General features: G+C 44.2%; 1 protein-coding gene across 1 annotated transcript in view; it reads right to left on the reverse strand.

The window, feature by feature from the left end:
• Positions 1–864: 864 nt before the first annotated feature.
• wdfy4 (WDFY family member 4) overlaps positions 865–19,875 on the reverse strand; it is a 152,012-nt gene continuing 133,001 nt past the window's right edge. Inside the window, exons 59-65 of the mRNA XM_041878942.1 lie at positions 12,493–12,650; positions 12,154–12,312; positions 11,848–12,027; positions 10,992–11,195; positions 10,292–10,382; positions 2,791–2,917; positions 865–1,535 (exon numbers count right to left, since the gene is read on the reverse strand). Of these exons, the coding sequence (XP_041734876.1) occupies positions 1,472–1,535; positions 2,791–2,917; positions 10,292–10,382; positions 10,992–11,195; positions 11,848–12,027; positions 12,154–12,312; positions 12,493–12,650 (983 nt within the window). The 3' untranslated portion in view covers positions 865–1,471. The remainder of the gene's footprint in view (positions 1,536–2,790; positions 2,918–10,291; positions 10,383–10,991; positions 11,196–11,847; positions 12,028–12,153; positions 12,313–12,492; positions 12,651–19,875) is intronic.

Below are 19,875 nucleotides of genomic sequence, written 5' to 3' on the forward strand. Positions count from 1 at the left end.
ACCATGCTTCACCGTAGGGATGGTGCTAGGTTTCCTCCAGACTTGACGCTTGGCATTCAGGCCAAAGATTTCAATCTTGGTTTCATCAGACCAGAGAATCTTGTTTCTCATGGTCAGAGTCCTTTAGGTGCCTTTTGGCAAACTCCAAGCGGGCTGTCATGTGCCTTTTACTGAGGAGTGGCTTCCGTCTGGCCACTCTACCATAAAGGCCTGATTGGTGGAGTGCTACAGAGATGGTTGTCCTTCTGGAAGGTTCTCCCAACTCCACAGAGGAACTCTGGAGCTCTGTCAGAGTGACCATCGGGTTCTTGTTCACCTCCCTGACCAATGCCCTTCTCCCCCAATTGCTCAGTTCGGCAGCCAGCTCTAGGAAGAGTCTTGATGGTTCCAAACTTCTTCCATTTTAAGAATGATGGAGGCCACTGTTCTTGGGGACCTTCAATGCAGCAGACATTTTTTGGTACCCTTCCCCAGATCTGTGCCTCGACACAATCCTGTCTCTACGGACAATTCCTTCGACCTCATGGCTTGGTTTTTGCTCTGACATGCACTGTCAACTGTGGGACCTTATATAGACAGGTGTGTGCCTTTCCAAATCATGTCCAATCAATTGAATTTACCACAGTTGGACTCCAGTCAAGTTGTAGAAACATCTCAAGGATGATCAATGGAAACAGGATGCACCGGAGCTAAATTTCGAGTCTCATAGTAAAGGGTCTGAATACTTATGTAAATAAGGTATTTTTGTTTTTATTTGTAATACATTAGCAAAAATTTCAAAAAAACAGTTTTCGCTTTGTCATTATGGGGTATTGTGTGCAGATTGATGAGAATTTTTTATTTATTTAATACATTTTAGAATAAGGCTGTAACATAACAAAATGTGGAAAAGGTGAAGGGGTCTGAATACTTTCTGAACGCACTGTACACAGATACATTCACAATCAAATAATCGGGCTAAATCAACAAAATAACTAAATGTTAGTACTATAATGTACATTGAAGTGTACGATCTGTATAGAGGTTGAAACCACATGATTCATCGTCTACTAATGATTGAATGAACATCATCGATCTGTTCCTTCCATGTCATGTGTTAATCTTATAATAAGGTCCAGTGTAAATAGCTTGTAAACACTCAAAAAGCAAAGTCCTGATCCTCCCTGTCTCCATTTCTTTACTCTCTTTCTTTCCTCCCTGTGCCTGGAGGCTTTGAGAGAGAGAACATCTCTCTACGATTGGAGTGTGGTGGTCGGTGTGGAGGTGACGCAGGGGCTGGTGAAAGAGTGCACATGTGCAGTGCAATAAGAGGTTCCTGAAGTGCAGCCTGGGTAGTGGGTGTATCGTTGGTTGTATGGGACAAATGCACGCACACCACGCACGCACAAATGCACGCACATGCGCACACACCACGCACCCATGCATGCACGCACCCACACACAAATAGACACACCCAACTGCTCCTTCCCCATCACTCACAGGTCCAGGTGAAAACTCTACCCCAGCCATCTCCCACCAGCAGAGTAGCATGGGTCCTGTAAACACAGAGGAATACATTGAACGGTTTAGCTGTGCGTGCATCAAGGCGGCACCCCCAAAAATAAAATCCCGCAACCGGGTTCACAGAGTCATTGAGCAATTATTACAAGAAGAGGGGAAAGCAGCACAGTCTGAGAAGTAATGTATTTTGCAAAACTATTTTGAGCTGGAATTAATGCTACACTTATTAACAATTACCAACACAATTCCAGTCAAAATAGAAGATTGTAAGAAATACTGTAGCCTACCATTACTATTTTCAACCCAACTCCATTTGTTGCCACTATCCTGTATCCCAGTGGTTTTCAAACCTTTTGACCCGCGACCCCCAAAAAGGAGTTGTACAAAACTTGCAACCCCCACGCACGCACATGCACGTATGCACACCAAACATGCTGGCACAATCGCTGCACAAATATAGCCTGTGATTACATCCATAAAAGATAGGGTACAGAAATAAACTGCGATTTACACCTGCATTTGGAGCTGAAAGTCATTCATGTTAGCAGCCAATATCAACTAGGGATATATCATGTCACTTCTCTGGTCCAGAGCAAGAAGAATCATACGGCCTACTTGTAGCGGAGGTAGCAGGAACGGATGGAAAGCCTGTTCTGTCTGCACCATGCCATCACTTTGGAGGACATCCTGCCTGCAGAGTGGTCATTGCCAACCGGGTAGCCCTGTTCTTCCTCACAAATATTGTAATAAATTCAACAAAAAATTTAACATCTTCATCCCATAATATTGAAGGCAGTGCGATGTTACAGCTGCTTATATATTTAGACATATAGCCAGTAACCACCCAAACTAGGCCTATCTGAAATAGAAAAATTATCAATCAAATCGCTTAGGTAGCCTATTGTTCTGGCAAAGATGAGTCAGTAGTAGATTGATAAACTGTATTTTATATGGATGATATAAACGTAGGCCTACTCTGTTTTTGCCAGGCAGTTATTTGGTCACTAAGCTGGATATGCACGCCCACCTTTGCTCGCCAATGCTGATGATTGGTCATTGCTCAACAATCAAGACGTGCAACAATCAAGACGCGTTCTGAACCATAAATGAGAATAGACGACTTGCGGGCGGTGGGTTCAGAACCACAACAACAACAAAAAAAGATACAAAAATAATCATTTTTCTGGAAATTATACCACCACCGAAAAGGGCACTTTGGAGACTGGAAGGGGCATGTGCTCTGCACAGGTAGAGCCCTATCTGATGTGTGTGCGTGTGTGCATGCAGTACCTGGACATGGCTAGAGCAGTAACGGCAGGGTTGTTTTTGTAGCGTCGTCTGGACACTGCTTCAATCCTGTTTAGTGGCCGACACAATACCAGGTGTCTCTCCCAGCTCTGACTCGGACCCGACATTCCTACACAGGAATTAACAATATTACAACAGTATAAAATTAGTCCTGCACTAATAGACCTACAGTACAGGGGCTCTCATGTTATACTGTATAACAATAACACCAGCGGTCTCTCTCGGACCTGACCTGCTAGACCTACAGTACAGGATATATTAACAATATAATATAACATAACAACACAGACAACAGGGCCTCTACGCTTTCACCCATCTAATCATGTCAGAGTTATTCAAGGAGGGAAGGATATATTTTTCAAGTAGTCGATCAGGGTATTTTTCTACCCCTGACCATGACAAACTTTAAGGAACACGAAACCTCCAGAGGCATCACCAGAGCCTGTATTTACAGTGGTCAGCAGGCTGGTAGAATGAGAAGAATCCCTCTTAAATAAACCTCACCGTTACACCAGGACTGTTCTGATGTAATTTACCAGGATAATACTGCTACGAGCTGACAATGTGCTACCAACACTAAACAAATTACAGCTGGGTATTATTGCTTTCTAAATTACACACGCTCGCACACACACGTGAATGCCTGAACACATGCCAAACACACACGTCAGCAGAATTGCTCATCAGTGTTTACTGTCGGTATCTTTAATAATTTTATAACTCCATAATTCCAGGCTAGCCTTGATGTTAGCATGGAAGGAGCATTCTATTATAAACTTGATTCTGGAACCTAACAGTCAGACTAAGAGATGGTCAGCTCACACTTAACAGCAGATATAAACGGATATCTATGGAAGATTTATCTGAAAAACATGTTATTTGAGTCTCCCTGATATTTCACTTCTATCACAGTATCACTTCCCTACGTATTTATTTAGACAGTGAAGCTAAAACTTTTAATTTAGCTATATAATCCAGCATTTTGGACTTAAGATCAAATGTTTCATATGAGGCAACAGTACAGAATGTCACATTTTATTTGAGGGTATTTTTAATACATATCCGTTTTTAAATTAAAGCACTTTATGTATCTAGTCCCCCCATTTGAAGGTGTCATAAGTACACTACATGACCAAAAGTATGTGGACACCTGCTCATCGAACATTTCATTCCAAAATCATGGGCATTTACATGGAGTTGGTCTCCCCTTCGCTGCTATAACAGCCTCCACTCTTCTGGGAAGGCTTTCCACTAGAACAATGGAACATTGCTGTGGGGATTTGCTTCCATTCAGCCACAAGAGCATTAGTGAGGTCTGGCACTGATGTTGGGCAATTAGGCCTGGCTCGCAGTCGGCGTTCCAATTCATCCCAAAGGTGTTCTATGGGGTTGAGGACAGGACTCTGTGCAGACCAGTCAAGTTCTTTCACACCGATCTCGACAAACCGTTTCTGTATGGACCTCGCTTTGTGCACGGGGGCATTGTCATGCTGAAAGGGCCTTCCCCAAACTGTTGCCACAAAGTTGGAAGCACAGAATAATCTAGAATGTCATCGTATGCTGTAGCGTTAAGATTTCCCTTCACTGGAACTAAGGGGCCTAGACCAAACCATGAAAAACAGCCCCAGACCATTATTCCTCCTCCAAACTTTACAGTTGGCACTATGCATTGGGGCAGGTAGCGTTCCCTTGGCATCCACCAAACCCAGATTTGTCCGTCGGACTGCCAGATGGTGAAGCGTGATTCATCACTGCAGAGAATGCATTTCCACTGCTCCAGAGTCCAATGGTGGCGAGCTTTACACCACTCCAGCCGACGCTTGGCATTGCACATGGTGATCTTAGGCTTGTGTGGCTGCTCGGCCATGAAGCTCCCGACAAACAGTTCTTGTTCGGACGTTGTTTCCAGATGCAGTTTGGAACTCGGTAGTTAGTGTTGCAATCATGTCAGATTATTTTTACGCACTTTGCGCTTCAGCACTCGTTCTGTGAGCTCGATTTTATACACCTGTCAGCAACGGGTGTGGCTGAAATAGCCGAATCCACTAATTTGAAGGGTGTCCACACACTTTTGTATATATATTGTATTTGGACAAATTCACTTATAGTGTATTAAAAATATGTATGAAAAAATGTATGCACTCACTAACTGTAAGTCGCTCTGGATAAGAGCGTCTGCTAAATGACTAAAATGTTAAATGTTAAAGTTTAGTATTTGGTCCCATATTCCTAGCACCCAATGACTACATCACCCCTGTGACTCTACAAATACGGAAGCCCTGAAGACCAAGGCAAAAAAAAGTATACTCCTGGAATTATCTTGTTCAAACGACATACTATCCCATTTAAATGACTTTGTATCTCATTTGAGCAACTTAGTAAAAGAAGTTAGAGGCATAGATATCATACCCCCAAAACATTCTTATTTATAACTTTCTCACTCATCATTATTCACTATTCGTAATCATGGTAGCATCCACATTAATGCAGAATTGTTCAGAAACATATTATATTCTTATTTACAATAAAAGTGACTCGAAAACAACACAATACATGATTACATTATTTATCATAAATTTAAACTTTAATCCTTAAGAGTCTATTGACGCACCCGTGCGTCAATCTAAGTAACATAATAAAAAAATTATGTGGTTAAATATGTGTAAAAAATAATAATAATAAATATATATATATATATATATATATATATATATATATATATATATATATATATATATATATATATATACATATATATACATATATATACACAGTGGGGGAAAAAGTATTTAGTCAGCCACCAATTGTGCAAGTTCTCCCACTTAAAAAGATGAGAGAGGCCTGTAATTTTCATCATAGGTACACGTCAACTATGACAGACAAATTGAGAATTATTTTTTCAGAAAATAACATTGTAGGATTTTTAATGAATTTATTTGCAAATTATGGTGGAAAATAAGTATTTGGTCACCTACAAACAAGCAAGACTTCTGGCTCTCACAGACCTGTAACTTCTTCTTTAAGAGGCTCCTCTGTCCTCCACTCGTTACCTGTATTAATGGCACCTGTTTGAACTTGTTATCAGTATAAAAGACACCTGTCCACAACCTCAAACAGTCACACTCCAAACTCCACTATGGCCAAGACCAAAGAGCTGTCAAAGGACACCAGAAACAAAATTGTAGACCTGCACCAGGCTGGGAAGACTGAATCTGCAATAGGTAAGCAGCTTGGTTTGAAGAAATCAACTGTGGGAGCAATTATTAGGAAATGGAAGACATACAAGACCACTGATAATCTCCCTCGATCTGGGGCTCCACGCAAGATCTCACCCCGTGGGGTCAAAATGATCACAAGAACGGTGAGCAAAAATCCCAGAACCACACGGGGGGACCTAGTGAATGACCTGCAGAGAGCTGGGACCAAAGTAACAAAGCCTACCATCAGTAACACACTACGCGCCAGGGACTCAAATCCTGCAGCGCCAGACGTGTCCCCCTGCTTAAGCCAGTACATGTCCAGGCCCGTCTGAAGTTTGCTAGAGTGCATTTGGATGATCCAGAAGAGGATTGGGAGAATGTCATATGGTCAGATGAAACCAAAATATAACTTTTTGGTAAAAACTCAACTCGTCGTGTTTGGAGGACAAAGAATGCTGAGTTGCATTCAAAGAACACCATACCTACTGTGAAGCATGGGGGTGGAAATATCATGCTTTGGGGCTGTTTTTCTGCAAAGGGACCAGGACGACTGATCCGTGTAAAGGAAAGAATGAATGGGGCCATGTATCGTGAGATTTTGAGTGAAAACCTCCTTCCATCAGCAAGGACATTGAAGATGAAACGTGGCTGGGTCTTTCAGCATGACAATGATCCCAAACACACCGCCCGGGCAAAGAAGGAGTGGCTTCGTAAGAAGCATTTCAAGGTCCTGGAGTGGCCTAGCCAGTCTCCAGATCTCAACCTCATAGAAAATCTTTGGAGGGAGTTGAAAGTCCGTGTTGCCCAGCGACAGCCCCAAAACATCACTGCGCTAGAAGAGATCTGCATGGAGGAATGGGCCAAAATACCAGCAACAGTGTGTGAAAACCTTGTGAAGACTTACAGAAAACGTTTGACCTGTGTCATTGCCAACAAAGGATATATAACAAAGTATTGATAAACTTTTGTTATTGACCAAATACTTATTTTCCACCATAATTTGCAAATAAATTCATAAAAAATCCTACAATGTGATTTTCTGGATTTTTTTCTTCTAATTTTGTCTGTCATAGTTGACGTGCACCTATGATGAAAATTACAGGCCTCTCTCATCTTTTTAAGTGGGAGAACTTGCACAATTGGTGACTGACTAAATACTTTTTTTCCCCACTGTATATTTCCTGAGATTTCTTATATCTCCTAGATATTGGACAGACACTTCAAAACCTTATTCCTTATGATCATTTTTTACTGTCTTTTTTGCCATTTATGAATGTGTTATTCAATGCGATTCTATGGGCTATAGTAGTAAAGGCCAAATTCAATATTTTTTCCAATACTTTAAAAATATTTGGGGGGGATACCTAATGGGGTCCTACAATTCAAAATCAAATAGCTTAATGATCAATGGTATAACCATCTTAAAACAATTCCATATGTTAGCTTACTACCCCCCTTTTTAAATATTTTTTGGGGATACCTAAAGTGGTCCTACAATTCAAAAACAAATAGCTAAATGATCCATGGTATGACCGTCTTAAAACAATTAAAATCAAATCAAATTTTATTTATCACATGCGCCGAATACAACAGGTGTAGACCTTACCGTGAAATGGTTACTTACAAGCCCTTAACCAACAATGCAGTTGGTTAAGGGCTTGTAAGAAAAATATTTACTAAATAAACTAAAGTAAAAAATAAAAGAGCAACAATAAAATAATAATAACGAGGCTATATACAGGGGGTACAGGTACCAAGTCAATGTGCGGGGGTACAGGTTAGTCGAGGTAATTGAGGTAATATGTACATGTAGGTAGGGGTAAAGTGACTATGCATAGATAATAGATAATAAACAGCAGCGCAATGCAAATAGTCCAGGTAGCCATTTCATTAGTTGTTCAGCAGTCTGATGGCTTGGGGGTAGAAGCTGTTTAGAAGCCTTTTGGACCTAGACTTGATGCTCCGGTACCACTTGCCGTGAGGTAGCAGAGAGAACAGTCTATGACTAGGGTGGCTGGAGTCATTGACAATTTTTAGGGTCTTCCTCTGACACAGCTTGGTATAGAGGTCTTGGATGGCAGGAAGCTTGGCCCCAGTGTTGTACTGGGTCGTACGCTATTCCCTCTGTAGCGCCTTGTGGTCGGAGGCCGAGCAGTTGCCATACCAGGCGGTGATGCAACCAGCCAGGATGCTCTCGATGGTGCAACCTTTTAAGGATCTGAGGACCCATGCCAAATATTTTCAGTCTCCTGAGTGGGAATAGGCGTTGTCGTGCCCTCTTCACGACTGTCTTGGTGTGTTTGGACCATGACAGTTTGTTGGTGATGTGGACACTAAGGAACTTGAAGCTCTCAACCTCCATATGTTAACTTAGTATAAGCAAGATTAAATAAGCAAGATTAAATTCACTAGGCTATTGATAAGGCCTAAAAGACAGTGTATAATTCTAAACAAATTCTAATAAAAACGATGGGTCTTCCTTTCCTGTGGCGGTCCTCATGAGAGCCAGTTTCATCATAGCGCTTGATTGATTTTACGTCTGCACTTGAAGAAACTTTCAAAGTTCTTGAAATGTTCCGGATTGTCTGACCTTCATGTCTTAAAGTAATGATGGACTGTCGTTTCTCTTTGCTTATTTGAGCTGTTCTTGCCATAATATGGACTTGGTCTTTTACCAAATAGGGCAATCTTCTGTATACCCCCACTACCTTGTCACAACACAACTGATTGGCTCAAACGCATTAAGGAAAGACATTTCACAAATTTACTTTTAACAAGATACACCTGTTTATAAGGATCGGACCCTTATTTTCAATTTTCGCCTAAAATGACATACTCAAATCTAACTGCCTGTAGCTCAGGACCTGAAGCAAGGATATGCATATTCTTGATACCATTTGAAAGGAAACACTTTGAAGTTTGTGGAAATGTGAAATTAATGTAGGGTAATATAACACATTAGATCTGGTAAATGCATGAGAAAGGCCACAATATAATAATGCAGTTTAGGCGCAATTTCGATTTTGGCCAATAGATGGTAGCAGTGTGTGTGCAAAGTTTCAGATTGATCCAGTGAAGCGTTGCAATACTGGACTATTTTCTATCAAGTCTGCCCAAATGTGCCGAATTGGTCAATTGATACATGTTCATGTACATAACTATAGAGAACATACAAAAATGATATGGTAATACAAAATGTAAGTTTACACACTACCAGGAATGTCATACATGATGGATCATAAGCTTATACACTAACTTTCACACATCTAGATGGCCGTGCGGGGTGGGTGTGGAGCCATCTAGATTTGTGAAAGTTAGTGTATAAGCTTATGATCTTACATTTGAATATAAAAATTGATTTTACCAAACAAAACTATGCTACATTTTATCTCTGGCACCCTTAGGATGACCAATCAGAGCAAGATTACTGAATGTAAGTACATTATTTACCTTCAGAGGTGAATGTATCAAACCAGTTGCCGTGATAAGTTTTTTGTTGTTGTGCACTCTCCTCAAACAATAGCATGGTATTTTTTCACTGTAATAGCTACTGTAAATTAGACAGTTCAGTTAGATGAACAATAATTTAAGCTTTCTGCCCATATAAGACATGTCTATGTCCTGGAAAATGTGCTGTTTCTTACAACAGTCATGCTAACACATTAGCGCACGTTAGCTCAACCGTATACGGGACACCAATTCCGTAGAGGTTCATTGAAATGCATTCCAGGTGACTACCTCATGAAGCTGGTTGAGAGAATGCCAAGAGTGTGCAAAGCTGTCATCAAGGCAAATGGTGGCTACTTTGAAGAATCTCAAAAATAAAATATATTTTGATTTGTTTAACACTTTTTTGGTTACTACATGATTCAATTTGTGTTATTTAATAGTTTTGATGTCTTCACTAATATTCTACAATGTAGAAAATAGTAAAAATATCGAAAAACCCTGGAATGTGTAGGTGTGTCCAAACTTTTGACTGGTACTGTACATAAAGTTCTTTAATTTAAAAACTGTAAAACAGATATGTATAAAGAAAAACACAAATAAAATGTGACATTCTGTTCTGTCGCCTCATATGAAACATTTGATCTCAAATCCAAAACGCTGGAGTATAGAGCGAAATTAAAAGTTTTAGCTTCACTGTCCAAATTAATACATAGGGGAGTGTAAAAGCACATATTTGATCATGAACCAGACGTGTTTTTAAGAAATCATATTCTCCTCATTTGAGGAATGTTTATGTCTTGTTGTTATTAGCATTAAATTAACATTAGCATTACCGTCTATGGTCTTTGCAGGCTGATCCTGTCCTCGGGACATGGGCTGCTGTGGAGGATCAGGTGATGTTCTAGTGTACTCTGTCCTCCAGATCTGTTACACACAAACAATCCAACATAACTGAAAGCATTAAACACAGACACACATGCACATACACACGCAAACCTCCCACAACACCCTGATGCACATGCACACACACACACAAACACTCAGGCCATGTCCGAATACCCATACTTGTGTTCTAAATAGTAGGCTGATTAGGTATGTGATAATATAAGGTTTTATAGTATATAAAATCTTGAAAATTCGATATGCTTTAAACGCCAGGACGTCAAACTCATCACTGCCTTTCATCTAGTATAATTCACTGAACCCTAGTGAGTAAAAAAATAAGTATTTTCAAACCCACGTGTGCCAAGAGTGTGCAAAGCTGTCATCAAGGCAAAGGGTGGCTACTTTGAAGAATCTCAAATATAACATATATTTGTATTTGTTTAACACTTTTTTGGTCATTACATGATTCCATATGTGTTATTTAATAGTTTTGATATCTTCACTATTATTCTATAATGTAGAAAATAGTAAAAATTAAGAAAAACCCTGGAATGAGTAGCTGTGTCCAAACTTTTGACTGGTACTCTACACAGTTGTCGAATAAGACCTAGCACACACACACACACACACACACACTCACTCTCTTACCCTCACTATCCCGTCAGCACAGCCAGTGACTATAACGTTCCGTGGATCCCACTCGTGTCTCTGAGTAAAGCAGAGAGACAAGATGTCCCCCTCTGAGCTGCAGGAAGTGACATCAGAGCCACAGGACGTGTCGAGCCAGGTGAGTAACTGACCCTTCATACTCCACAGGTACAGGACCGGCCCTGCACACGATGCTATCTCACCCTGAAGGAGAGAGGAGAGAGTTAACATACACAGGTAAAAGGGGTTGGCCCCGCAACAAATGAGGGAATGAACGGAAACATGTCTCACTCAGTGACCACACACGGTAGGCCTGGGAGCAGGGAGCATAGTAGAGGATGTGTGTGCAGCCAGGAAAGGAAACCTCCCTTCCTATTTCTGAGTTCCAGGAATGCTCGTGCCATAGACATTCGCTGTCTGGCTAAACAATTATGGTCCCTATGTACTTGTGTGGTACTTTTCACATGTTTATCAGTCAGCAGGCAGGATCCCACAGGATCCCACTAAAGAGAGCAATAGAAAGTGGAAAGAGGAGCGATAGATGGATACAAAGGGAGGTATAATAATAATAATAATAATAATAATAATAATAATTTGCCATTTAGCAGACGCTTTTATCCAAAGCGACTTACAGTCATGCGTGCATACATTTTTTTTTTGTGTATGGGTGGTCCCGGGGATCGAACCCACTACCTTGGCGTTACAAGCGCCGTGCTCTACCAGCTGAGCTACAGAGGTCAACTCACAGAGGTTGTTGATAGCTAGCACATGGATTCTGGTCTTGTGGGAAGAGAAAAAGAGAGAGAAAAAGAGAGAGGGGGAGATGTGAAAGAGGTAAAAGAGAGTGTAGACTCACCGTGAGGTCGTTGATAGCAAGTGCTGTGATGCTAGCCTTGTGTCCAGGTAGCTGAGTGACGTAGTTGAGTTCCTCCAGGTCCCACAGGATACAGGTGAGGTCACGAGAACCGCTGGCTATCACTCCATGAACCTCAGACACCGCCAGACACGTTACTGCATCGGTATGACCATACAGCGCCTGGGAGACCGATATGAGATTCACTTTATCTAACACACACTGCATGCACACACACACACACACACACTTTTACTGTGTATAGGGCTAGATACATACTCACACCACATCACACTCACACACACACACCTGTCTGAGTTTCATGTGAGTGAGTTTGTCCTTGCTGATGGAAACATCCCACACACACACCACTGAGCTGGTCCCGGCAGTGACTATGGTAGCTTGGTTGGGACACGCTGCACACAGCATCTCCCCCCAGTCACACACACTCTCACATACAGCAAAGGTCTAGGAGAGGGAAATAGAAATACACACACAAATGTTAGCCATAATCCATGTTGGAAAGGGTTTGGCCAACTTTAAAGCTTTATGTCATGTTGCTACCTCTGAACATTAGATGTATGGCAGTCTAATTTAACCCTTGTTAGTGTGAGTAAGTGAATAAAATGGCCTCCATAGTGTACATACTTTCTCAGTGGTGTAGTGTCCGAAGGAGCAGGAGTTATCAGGGAAGCCCCAGGAGAAATAGATATTCCACAGAGGAGGGATCAGTAGTCTGTTCTTCTCTACGACCAAAACCTCTTTGTCCACACAAACCACCTGGCCTACTGGACCACGAAGTAGCTCTGAAGGGGAGGAAGAGAAGAGAGGGAAAGGGTGAGGAGATGGAGTGATTGAGATATGAATAGAAGGAGGTAAAAGAAGACCAGATCCTCTTTATCCACACAAACCACATGGCCTAATGCACCACGAAGGAGCTCTGGAGGGGAGGAAGAGAAGAGAGGGAAAGGGTGAGGAGAGGAAAAGATGGAGAGAATAGAGGGACGTAGGATAAGTTTGTTGTTCTCTAAGATCAGAACCTCACTGTCCCCAAAATCTATCTGGCCTAGTGGGTCAAGCAACGGAGAATGAGAGCAATCAGAAAGCAACTCTGGTAGCCTGCCTGGACTAGCGGTAATGTCGTAGCCTGGGAAAACATATCTATGGTTTCGGCATAGGTCAAATCCGGCCTTTGACACAACTTCTCTCTGTCCTCACTGTCATCCTCTCTCTCTATTTGTTCAATAAAAAATCTGAAAGCAACTCTGGTATGTAGGAAAACAAAAAGTAGAGAGAGTACAAATGCATCTACCATCTAACCGAGACTAAGATGATATGAGATGGATACAAATAAACGTTATGTCTGTCAGTAAGCCTATGTCATATGGGTGAAAAGGGGGGTATGATGTTTTGTGTGTACGAGTTACAACGTGTCTCTTGTTCTGTTTGAACCGCCCCTTTTTCATACCTGGTTGTGAACCCTGGTCTCATAGTTAGGTTGCCTCTGGTGATTGCCTGAGTGGATACACCTGTAGCCACTAATCGCCACCGCAAGTTAGCTACCAATCCAACAGAAAGAAGTAGAAGAGCAGCCACGTATCCTCCACAAGGTGCACACTCACTGGGAGTTCAATAGGGCCCGTCGAACTCCGGTCATTTGGTGAGCTGGTCCCAAACATGACTATGGGTGGAAGAGTGGAGGCGAATGTAAAGTGAAGAAGTGAAGATTTACTGATTTACTGTAGAGTTGGTGGTAGAATTTCTGGTATGTGCGTGGTTGTATGCGTGTACGTTTGTTTTGACAGTGAGGAAGCACTGGGAGCGACTGTGCATTCTATTTCAAATATATTGTTTCGATATCTCACTATGGGGATTCACTCTATGGCGGATTCTCTAACTGAAGTACCAATCACAGCGTCTGTTGGAGACAGACGGGTCGAGTAGCGAATGATGTGTAGTGCCTCTGGTCATTCTCGCCTCTTTTCCTTGCAAAGAGTTCACGAACGCTCCTGAAGCTCTCCTCAGCATGATTCCTGTCTACTACTGAACTGTTCTCTGGCGAACCGCGAGGTTGACAGTACTGAACAGTCGATAGTGTTGAGTACTGACCAAAAGGAACATTTTGCTTAGAGGAGAATTCATTTTCTACTCCTCAATCTCTACCCCCTCCCTCACCTCTAAGCCACTGGCTGAGGTGGAGGATCAGTCCCCCACAGCCAAGCCCAGCTGGGGCGAGGTTATGGATAGCCTCGATTCCACCCCCTCACTGTCTGATGACTTTGTGCCAAGGGATGGCGAGCTAGGGGATGGCGAGTTAGGGGATGACGAGAACAATGATGGGATTAATTTTGTGGGTATCCTCGACTTTGAAACTGAGATGGTGGGTAAAGACACCTCTCTTCCACCACCTCTAATCCCCATGTCTTCCTGCCCCCAGGACAGAGGAGCTGCAAATCTCCCCACCTGGAATTTGGGCTCTTTGACGTTTGCAAGTGAGCCGTGGCCCAACTCGGCATCGGGTGGCTGGCTGCCTTGAGTGACAATAATTCCTTAAGGAACCTGTAAAATGGGAAGAGACTTCCATTCCGCTCGGCCCCTGTCAAGCAACTGCTACCCGCGATACCAGCTTGTCTCAGGGATGCCAAGAGCTCATGGGACAAGCCCCTCTCCAGCAAGATGCAGGTTAGGGCGCCCCTTGCCTGGACATGCTAGGAATGGAGGAATCTGGGTTTTTTACCCTTTTTCCGGTGGAGCCGTCTCTGGCTGACCACCTCAACCCTATATGCCATGCGGCTAGCGCCACCGGTAATTTCCTATATGGAATGATGGAGAGCTTTTCCACCTCCATTTTCCAGAAGACGTACAAAGCCTCAGCCCAGTCAATCAGAGCACTTAACGTGACCTCTTTACTGATGGCTTATTAGGCCGAGTTACTGGAGGATGTGGGGAAACAACTGGATTTGGATACCCTAAATCCAGATACTTGGGATAAGATCCGCATGATTATATACCTTAACCGCCATGCCTCCCGTAGCGCCATCCAATGCTGTGGTCGCACCATGAGCCTGGCGTTAGTGGGAGAGAGGGCACTTTGTTTAAGCCTGTCTAGCTTAACAGACAAAGAAAAAGTGGACCTCCTGGATGCCCCTGTGACACCCAAGGAGTTGTCTGGGCACTCTGTCGTTGCCATGCGGCAGAAGTGTGACAAGCGTAAGAAAGAAGGTGAAGCGGGTGTTTTTGGAAGATGTGGTGCCTGTGTGTTTTATGTGATTGGAGAAGTGGGATGAGTTAAGTGAGTGAGTAAGGAAAATGGTTGCAAATGCCAGAGCCCAGGAGTTGTGACAGAGCGAGAGTCTTTACTTTTGTGCAGATATGGGATATACATTTGAAAATTAAAATACTACTGTACAGTTTGTTTATTTTTGTCCTATCATATCCTAGACACCCACCTGGGTGACCCAACCACTAAGGAAAAGTCCTTATCTGTTTTATAGGCCTACTGCAAGTAGCCTATGCAGCCATGACAGAAAGGGGAACACAGTCAGAAACCCACTAAAGCAGCACCGCCCCCTCAAGAGTCTGAGCCTGACTGGCAGGGTAGGTCCAAAAGCCAAAGCCCCTGGATGGGTGAGCATAATATACAAGGATTTTCTCAAAGCTGCTAATGAAAACCTTGACGACCTTGTACCTAGCCGTTGGGAATTCCGGTGGAGTACCCCCACCCAGGTAGTGGCAGTGCTGGCAACACTGGCTGCAGTAATCCATGGGGAGTCACACTCGGACAATAAGAGAGGGGGCATATTATTGTGGCCCTGGCGGCACAGAATAATCAAACGGTCTGACTGTACAGAGGTACTTGGGAAGATGGGTCACAATGGGGGACCAGCGTGTGTGGGTGTTGGAGGGAAGGGAGGTATCCAAACTCCATCAGCTAGGACTAGATATTGTTTAATCAAATCTTATCATTCCTGGTCAATTTGCCATGCCTTCTTAAACAGCCAAACTGTATACACATTCACACATCAAGTCTTCTCTTGAGTTGGGCTCGGGGATGGAACAACTGTTGAACATTTCAGCTTGTGGTTGTGTGTGTGTGTGTGTGCGTGTGTGTGTGTGTGTGTGTGGGGGGGGGGTGTAGGTCAATCTATGGGTGGAAGGGGAGAGAGGGGCAGAGGTGTTTGTTTGGGAGGAGTGGGGTGAGTGAGAGTATGCATCCCACATCTGTTGACAAAAATTGTGGAATTCCAACTGCTAGCCCTTGTTATAGGTAACAATCCTTCATAGAAGTTATTATATTATTACGCATATTATTAGTCAATTGTGGGAATAAATTAAGATATGCAAGATTTTTTTTAGTATATGCCTAAGGACTCATCCCCCTTGCCGTTTTTCCTATTTTGTTGCAATACAACCTGTAATTTAAATTGATTTTTACTTGGATTTCATGTAATGGACATACACAAAATAGTCCAAATTGGGGAAGTGAAATTAAACAAATAACGGAAAAGTATGTATTCACCCCCCCTTTGCTATGAAGCCACTAAATAAGATCTGGTGCAACCAATTACCTTCAGAAGTCACCTGTGTGCAATCTAAGTGTCACATGATCTGTCACATCATCTCAGTATATATACACCTGTTCTGAAAGGCCCCAGAGTCTGCAACACCACTAAGCAAGGGGCACCACCAAGCAAGCGGCACCATGAAGACCAAGGAGCTCTCCAAACAGGTCAAGGCCAAAGTTGTGGAGAAGTAGAGATAAGGGTTGGGTTATAAAAAAATATCTGAAATTTTGAACATCCCACGGAGCACCATTAAATCCATTCTTAAAAAATTGAAAGAATATGGCACCACAACAAACCTGCCAAGAGAGGGCCGCCCACCAAAACTCACGGCCCAGGCAAGGAGGGCATTAATCAGAGAGGCAACAAAGAGACCAAAGATAACCCTGAAGGAGCTGCAAAGCTCCACAGCAGAGATTGGAGTATCTCTCCATAGGACCACTTTAAGCTGTACACTCCACAGAGCTGGGCTTTACGGAAGAGTGGCTTAAAGAAAAAAATAAGCAAACACGTTTGATGTTCGCAAAAAGTCATGTGGGAGACTCCACAAACATACGGAAAAAGGTACTCTGGTCAGATGAGACTAAAATTTAGCTTTTTGGCCATCAAAGAAAACACTATGTCTGGCGCAAACCCAACACCTCTCATCACCCCGAGAACACCATCCCCACAGTGAAGCATATTGGTGGCAGCATCATGCTGTGGGGATGTTTTTCCATCGGCAGGGACTGGGAAACTGGTCAGAATTGAAGGAATGATGGATGGCGAAAAATACAGGGAAATTGAGGGAAATCTGTTTCAGTCTTCTAGAGATTTGAGACTGGGACGGAGGTTCACCTTCCAGCAGGACAATGACCCTAAGCATACTGCTAAAGCAACACTCAAGTGGTTTAAGGGGAAACATTTACATGTTTTGGAATGGCCTAGTCAAAGCCCAGACCTCAATCCAATTGAGAATCTGTGGTATGACTTAAAGATTGCTGTATACCAGCGGAACCCATCCAACTTGAAGGAGCTGGAGCCGTTTTTCCTTGACGAATGGGCAGAAATCCCTGTGGCTAGATGTGACAAGCTTATAGAGACATACCCAAAGAGACTTGCAGCTGTAATTGCTGCAAAGGGTAGCTCTACAAAGTATTGACTTTGGGGAAGGGGGGGATATTTATGCACGCTCAAGTTCTCTGTTTTTTTTTGTTTCTGTGACGAGTACTGAGTATATACGAAGAGGCTGGACGCAGACACAGGAATTAACAAGGTAAAGGTGATTAGGGTGTGTTGGGTTTCCATTCCTGTGTTTGCCGAGGTGGTGCGCTCAGACCGGTGGATAAGTAGACCGGCGAATCAGAGCGCTGGAGCGGAGCAACGGGAGGAGACGTGACACTCACCCTGCCGGTCCTGACAGTGGCAACGAAGAAACCTCTCCAGCTCCTGGTTCATGCGCTCCACCTGCCCATTTGACTGAGGCCTATACCCGTAAGTGAGGCAGGCCTTGGCCCCGATCTTCTCCAGGAAAGCTTTCGACACTCAGGAGGTGAATTGGGGGCCACGGTCCAAGACGATGTCCTCCGGAAGTCCATAGTGCCGGAAGACCTGTTGGAACAAGAACTCAGCGACCTGGAGAGCAGAAGGAAGACCAGTTAGTGGCAAAAAACGGCATGATTTTGAGATCTACGACCACCATGACTGTGGTGAAGCCATCAGAACGTGGGAGGTTGGTGACAAAGTCTATGGACAGATGTGACCAAGGTCGCTGAGGCACTGGTAGAGGAACTAGTTTGCCTGCCGGGGCATTTCGATGTGTCTTCGTTTGGGCACATACGGAACAGGAGTTGACATAGCGAGAGACATCAGAAGCCAAGGTGGCCCACCAGTATTTTTGTGCTAGAGAATGCAGGGTGCGCGTAATACCAGAGAGCCCTGCCGTAAGGGTGGTGTGCGCCCAGATCAGCAGGCAGTCACGGACACTGGTGGGTACATACACGCGCCCCCGAGGGGCATTGGCAGGCGCTGGGTCCTCCTGAGCTGCAGGCGGATGTCTTCGTCCACATCCCAAACGACAGGTGTAATGATGAGAGATGAGGGCAGGATAGAATCCCCCAGATCCTTCCTCTCTCCGGTATGGTGCATCCTGGAGAACGCGTCGGCTTTCACATTCTGGGATCCTGGGCGGTAGGACAGAATGAATTGAAAGCGAGTAAGAAATTGGGCCCACCTGGCTTGACGAGAGTTGATCCGTTTCGTTGCCCGTATGTGCTCCAAATTCCGGTGGTCAGTAAGAATCCGGAATGGATGGACTGTGCCCTCTACCCAGTGTCTCCATTCCTCCAGAGCGAGGACCACCGCCAACAGCTCCCTGTCTCCAACTCCATAGAACCTCTCTGTGGGGGTACGTTTTTTAGAGAAAATGTCACAGGGATACATTTTCTCTGGCTTACCATGCCGCTGGGAGAGGACCGCACCCATGCCCTCCTCAGATGCGTCCACCTCCAGGATGAAAGGACGAGATGGATCTGGGTGTTTTAGGATGGGCGCTGTGGTGACCCTCTCCTTCAGCCTCTTGAAAGCAACATCAGCCTCAGGGTTCCAGGCCAGCTTCTGAGGCCCACCCTTAAGGAGAGAGGTGAGCGGGGCAGCTATGGAGCTGAAGGACCTGATGAAACGCCAGTAGAAATTGGCGAAGCCCAGGAAGCTCTGTAGGCCCTTGATGGTGGTGGGGACTGGCCATGACCTGACGGCGTCCATCTTCACTCTTTCCATGAACACTCCCTGAGGACTGATCCTGTATCCCAGGAAGGAGATGCCCTGTTGGTGGAATCTCCCCCTTCACCAACAGGCTGTGTTCCCGGAGGCGGAGTAGGACAGCTCGGACGTCCCTGACGTGCTCCTCGAACGTAGCCGAGTAGATCAGAATATCGTCGATGTACACCACCACCTGTCTACTCAGCATGTCTCGGAACACGTCATTGATGAAGGACTGGAACACAGAAGGTGCATTGGCGAGGCCGTAGGGCATGACACAGTATTCATAGTAGCCTGAGGTAGTACTGAAGGCCGTCTTCCACTCGTCTCCTTCCCGGATTCGGATCAGGTTGTAGGCACTTCTCAGGTCCAACTTGGTAAAGTACTGGGCCCCTCGTAGCTGCTCGATGGCAGATGGAACCAGAGGAATGGGGTACCGGTATTTGGTGGTGACTGCGTTCAGCCCCCTGTAGTCAATGCATGGTCTCAGTCCTCCGTCTTTTTTGGCCACGAAGAAGAAGCTGGTGGAGGCAGGAGAGGTAGAGCGTCTGATGGACCCCTGTTTCAGTGTCTCCGCCACATACTTCTCCATGGCCTCAGTCTCCGCCATGGAAAGGGGGTAAATGCGACTCTTCGGGGGGTGTTGTCCCTCCAGCAGGTCAATGGCGCAGTCCCAGGGCCTGTGAGGAGGGAGACACGTATCCTTTGATGAAGAGAACACATTGTAGAG

The sequence above is a fragment of the Coregonus clupeaformis genome, chromosome 1 (assembly GCF_020615455.1).
Source record: "Coregonus clupeaformis isolate EN_2021a chromosome 1, ASM2061545v1, whole genome shotgun sequence".
NCBI lineage: Eukaryota > Metazoa > Chordata > Actinopteri > Salmoniformes > Salmonidae > Coregonus > Coregonus clupeaformis.